This window comes from Lottia gigantea, assembly GCF_000327385.1.
Source record: "Lottia gigantea unplaced genomic scaffold LOTGIsca_167, whole genome shotgun sequence".
NCBI classification, from domain to species: Eukaryota; Metazoa; Mollusca; class Gastropoda; family Lottiidae; genus Lottia; species Lottia gigantea.
Window position 1 is genome coordinate 50,385 of NW_008708079.1, and position 6,340 is coordinate 56,724.

The 6,340-nt window shown below is 32.3% G+C and overlaps 1 protein-coding gene across 1 annotated transcript; it reads right to left on the minus strand.

Annotated features, from left to right (window-relative positions):
* Positions 1 to 4,067: 4,067 nt before the first annotated feature.
* LOTGIDRAFT_173640 (hypothetical protein) lies at positions 4,068 to 4,676 on the minus strand (the record flags this gene model as incomplete). Its single annotated transcript, XM_009051414.1, has 1 exon — positions 4,068 to 4,676. One exon carries the CDS (start codon positions 4,674 to 4,676, stop codon positions 4,068 to 4,070), a length of 609 nt encoding a protein of 202 aa, XP_009049662.1.
* Between the last annotated feature and the right edge of the window lie 1,664 nt (positions 4,677 to 6,340).

Genomic DNA, 6,340 nt, shown 5'->3' on the forward strand with positions numbered 1-6,340 from the left:
GATGTTGATGAAACTTGGTGTGAGAGTTCGTAATCACTCAATGATGAACCCTATTTAAAATCAGAAGAATCAAAAAATATTTAGTATGAGTTATTGCCCTTGTTCTTGAAGACGCGTTCAATTTTTAGCTTGTAAACACTCTAGAAGGGACAATTCTTGACGGATTTTGACCAAACTTGGCATGAGTGTTTGTTATCACCCAAGGATAAACCCTATTCAAAATCAAAAAATAATTAGTATAAGTTTTTGCCCTTGCTATTGGTAACGCGTTCAATTTTTAGCTCGTAATCACTCTAGAAGGCACAATTCTTGACAGATTTTGATGAAACTTGATGTTCGTTATCACCCAAGGATGAACCCTATTGAAAAATATTTAGTATGAGTTATTGCCCTTGTTCTGGAAAACGCTTTAAAAATTTAGCTCTTAAACACTAAAAGGCATGATTTTTACTGGATTTTGACAAAACTTGGTTTTATTATTCAGTTCTGAAGATTGAATATTTGCCTTCTAGAGTTTTCACGAGCTAAAAATTGATCAATATTATTCAGTATCGCCCTAAAGAGTTCAAAAGAAGTGTATGACTAAAGGTTGAATATTTCATACTGGTGATTGTTACTGTACTGCTAAATATTTTTATTCAAAATCAAAGCTGCCATTAGACAATCCATTAAAGGAGGAAGAGTCTCTGCTAACAGAAAATCGTTTGAAACGAATAAAATAGATGAAATTTGTAATGTATTAAAGGAATTTATTTCACAAAGTGAAACACGAAATATAATTGATTTATTTAAAGAATATAGTGAAAGTAATAGAGATAAAACGGAAGTTAATTCAAAAATTAAAAAAATAAAATGTACAAAACTAATGGCATTCGACGCTAACGGTTTATATGCCTCCGCCATGTCGGATTTAGACAGCGAATATCCGAGAGCTGAAAGTGGAAGGCCGTTTCTAAAATAAAGAATTTGTTAAGCTCTTTAATGAACAGAAATTGAGACCTAGAACGGCTATTTTAAAAGTCTGGTTTGAATATCCTACTAACATGTTTTTCCAACCCATACCAGCTAAAGATAAAATTACTTTTACGAACAAAGAAGGTAATAAGGAAACTGGTACTAAAATCAGGTTTAGAAATGGTTTCTGTTCAGATGTTTTAACATCGGTCGATATTCAAGAAATAGTGAAATCCGGTGGTAAAATTATTAGAATATAAGATGGTATAGTATAAGAAGAAAATTGTAAATCTCCACCATATAGAGATTATATTTTAATTTTAAGATATCTTAGGAATAAATATAAACGAGAAGGTAATATTGTGGGTAGTAACTGCATGAAATTATTAGGTAATTCCTTGTATGGTAAATCTATTCAGAAGGATATAACTACATCGAGACATCTATGGAGTGAAGCAACTTTAAAAACCGACTTCGATTCACACGTCAAAAGCTATCCTAAAGTAAATGTGAATCAATATATCGTTGAGATAAATGAAGAAGAAAAAGAATTTGACTGTATACCTCCTAAATCTACACAACTAACACCTAGTCATTTGGGATCATTCGTATTATCTCACAGTAAAAAAATAAGGAATAATTTTATTCACGTAATAGATGGATTTTATAGCAGGAAATATACTATACAGATACTGATAGTTTATACATTTCGTCTAGCAATCGGGATAAATTAAATGAAGCTGGGTTGGTGTCCGAAAATGATTACTGTATAGGAAAGAATGATTATGGTGATGGTGGAATTATATGGTTTATATTTAGCGCCAAAAGTTAAATACGATATCATTCTAACTTCCGACAGTATATTAAAAGAAAAGAAAACGTTTAAGGGTTACTCTAATGATAAGATAGGTGTCGAAGATTACATTCAGTTAGCAAGCGGACATGTTGTGACATGACGAATTTAACAAAAGATGGGAAAACAGTTTCACGAATGGAATAGTTAGTCCAAAGGATGATGATAAACAAAAGAAGTTATCTGAATCTCGTTAAGAGAAAAGCACCGGACGATGAAGGAATTATGTATCCTTACAACAACGGAAAAGAATTGAGCATGGATGACAACTACGAATTTGATTTCGATTACCTTACTATTCAAGAAGAGAATGAAGAGTGTTAATTTTTTTGTTTTAAATGAAGTTGAATAACAATTTCGTTACCAAAATCTATAAACCTATTTTTACCATCTTTGATTTCCAGATTTATATCTTTAATTATAAAGGAATTAAGTGGTAAATACGTTGTTTGAAATGGTTTCTCTATAATTCTATATCCAATAGGAACAGTGAATGTTGGAATGCTGTAGATAATCTGACGTTTATATTTGTTGAAAAATCCATTGTTTATCAAATTGCAGTGAATATTAATGACATCGATATCATTCTCGATATTAGCTTTGTGTGGTGCTAAAGTGGATTGGGTGTATATTTTTTTATCAAAGCCTAGTAACGCATTTAATGAATTTTCTACATTGAAATCAAGTTGACTCTTATTTCTCAATATCAATTTTATTTTGTTCAGATTCGAATTACCTTCGAATTCAATATTGTTTCTACCATTTATACTTCTTCCATATTCAGAAAGGTTAATGGCTACGTATTCGTAGCTTCCTGGTAGTAAACGTATTTACTTCATTATATTGTCTGTGTGATCGATGTCCTTCCTTCATTGCCGCTAATATTATTTGTAATCTATTAAGTAGTTCCTCGTTGTTGTCGGATAAAAACGTTATACCTTGTCCAGATACCATATTTTCGAAATCGTCTATTTCTTGTATGATTGGATTGTCTTCAGCATAATCATCTACTTCGTCAACTTCGTACTCATCATCATGTTCAATTGCTCTTATATATAGTTCTTTCGATCTATTTGTCTCGGGTCCTGACTTTTTTTTTGCATTTAGAAATTTTAAGTATGCTACTAAATCCTTATAATCGGCAATGGGAATAATATCCTCACCATTCATTAAATTTATTAATCCTTTTGTTGATGTAAATATAAAGTCTTTTGAATTGTGGTGAATTTGAACTAAATCTTATTCTAAAACCATTAAACAATAACCCCGCTTCATCAATGATTGGTGAAATGCTCTTTCGTAAATCTGGGTCAGGGTTGAAAAATAATGTTTTATATCATTCTAATGTGCTAATTATAAAACCACGATATTCAATCAGTTTGGGGTGATGAGGCGTGGTTTCTATATGAGGGGTGTCTAATTTCTTTTTAATATCCTCTTGAGATTTTAATATTGGTTGAAATAAAGTTTGTAGATTTTCTGTTAATCCGAGTTGTTGTAATCTGTTCTTTTCAACTTGGGTCTTTATTTTATTCTTTGCTTTGATATATTCTGTATTTCTTTTTAAAATACTATTCCAATTATCCATTTTTAAAAAATAAAATTAACATATGCCAATTATAACTCTTTCACCTGCAGGTTTTCTAGTATTAACAAATAAATATCCATGATCATCTGGGTTTCTCCATTGTGTTTTACAAACCTTTTTAAATGTATCTCTATCCATTCCCTGATTTATCGACAGAATGATTTGAGATAAATCTTTGTCATTTAATTCGAATAATAAAAAACAATTTGCATTTTTTCCATCCCGTAAAATATTGGGATTGGTATATGCAGTGACAGTTGTGATGTCTTCCTTTCGTGAAGAATTCTTGTTGAACAGTTTGAGTTTGTTGCGCTACGTCTAAATAATTAACATTTAGTAAGAAAAACTTTTATATCCGTTGGATTGGAAGATGGATTCTTTGCTTTTATGAAGTTATCTATGGTATCTTTTATTTCCACTTCTTCGTTTTCTTCATAATATTGAAATAGATCTTGAACATCTTTCTTTGGTAAATATTCTAAAGCTTTGAGGAATTGATATTACGATTGCTCTGCTTTTGTTGTGTAGCAGAGAATCGAAATCTAAAAGGTTTGGTGTTGTCAACATGTTAAAAGTGAGATGAGTTTTCCCAGAACCGGAATTACTGCATATACACATGAGCATTGGGTTACTAGGAAATATTTCTGAATGTTTGAATTTCTTTCCCATTTTTTATTCTATATGTTTGTTCAAAATTACTCCATCTCCTTTATACTTTGAAAGAAATAATCCTTCTCCATTGCGTATGTTTTTAAAAAATATTCCATTACCCTTATGTTTGACTTTCATTTCTGCTGTGTCGATTTTGTCTATGATACTGTTTAATCCTTGTTTAACAGTTTTCTTGGTTTCTTCCCCAAATCGTTTTCCAAATTCTTTAACTGTTCCTAATATATCTGCCACTCCTGAACCTTTCTTTTCCATATTAGGTTTTTTACCCTCTGCTGCCAACTTTTCCATTGTTAAATTGTGTCTACGTTCGTCGGCAGCTTTTACTGCAGCTGCTTTCTTTTCATTGGCAGCTTTTACTGCAGCTGCTTTATCATTGTTGGCAACGCCTACTGCGTCAGATATCCCACCATTGCTACACTCGCCGCGGTAATACCAGCAAATATCAAAGGTAGAAGAGGAAAAAATCCACACATTCGCGTCAGTTCTTTCTAAATCTATTTCGTCTCTGACTTTACAATATTTGTATTTATCAATAAGTTTTTTAGATATGCTGATTTTTTTACCATTGACAGTTATTACATTTGGGGAAACTAAAATTTCTGGTTTCATTTTTAAGGGTGTATTTTTTACTCAATTCTTATCATTCTTCTATCTGCTATTTTAATTAAATGTTTTGCTTCTTCCAATAATAAACAATACCTGGTTACATCTCCTTGTGTTTTTTCGATATATTTATATTCACTCCTGTATTGAAAAGATCTTCTTGGTGACCTGATAGATCAAAACAGAAGATTGGGTGATTAATTGCAAAATCTGCATATTCAAACTGAGGTGGATTTCCAAATAATTCACACATATTTTTATAGTTTCTATACAATTCATTATAATCCTTCATGGTTGGATTAATTGTTAAAGGTTGGTTAGGATAATTATCGTTGTTTAACCTTACTTGAACTTTATGGATTAAAGGGACTTGAGTTTGGTTCATTGCTATTCTAAAGATATTATTGTTATTCGTCTGTAAGTCTGGTAAGTTCTTGAAACCAACCATTAAATATCTTGCTGGTTTAATAGTGTTGGTGATTGGCCAAGTAGTGGATGTAAATTTCAATTTAATTCACTACATCAAATATATAAAACACCAGTCAACATGACTTCCCATTTCCACTCACATATAAACAGTGTCTCAAGCGTACCTAGTTACTTATTCACTTCTTGTTCTCTCCATCCAGATCAGGTCACTTCCGGGTTACCAATATTACGGTTCCACTAAACACCAAAATGTACTATCAAACATCATATTGCAGGATTGGACTAATCACCATAATGTCAACAGTGGATTCTCCAGTTAAAGTCGGGAGCCGCGGTGGCTCAGTGAGTTAGACACTTGCTCGCTAACCTGAAGGTCCAGGGTTCAATCCCGGCATAGGTCGAGATAATACCTTCAGATTTTTCAACCCGGTTTCCCCCTGTCAGTGATGCAGGTAAGAGGGGCTGACATGGAAAAAGCGTCTAGTCGTTCGGATAGGACAATAAACCGATGCCTCGTGTGCTACAGGCTGTGCACGTTAAAGATCGGCATCATTTGCAACATTTCTTACCGGTTCTTTTAAAACACTTCCATCGCCAACATCGGGTATCCAGCCTGAGACTGAATTGTAATTTTTGGGATATAGAACTGTTTTCAACATTGTATCAAATTCCTCAGGGTGTTTAATGGTTTCTATAGGATTTGAACCAGCTTTCCAAACCATCTCGCTAAATAAAGATGGAAAGAAATTGTTTTCTAACGTTGTATTAGTTTGTGGTACACGATTTTCATTGGGAGTTCCATCTTTTATTTTGAAATCACATCTGAAATAAGCATCGGAAAGAAGTAACCAATTCGATTATGAATTTATTTCGAAGGTATTTCTACCACCATCATTCAATTGGGATTTAGAACCAACAGTGGGTGAGATGATAATATAATCCTCTTTTTACTTGTTAAATGAGTAACGAATCGGATCGTATAATTTAAAGATTGGATCTAGTATTTTATTTGCCATTTTTAAGGTTTAAAATTTGAGTAAAAATTGTGGTCTGTTTTTGCAATTTGAGTTAATTTTAGAAAATAAAATGTAGGGTGAATAGGTTTTTTTTGGTGTAGGAATTTATGGAATGTAGGGTGTTTAGGTCTTTTTTGGGACTTTGTTTCGCACTTTCCCCATGAATGACCATTTGTAACATATTGTAAAAATGATTTTTGAATTTTAAATTTTACAAGCGAATAG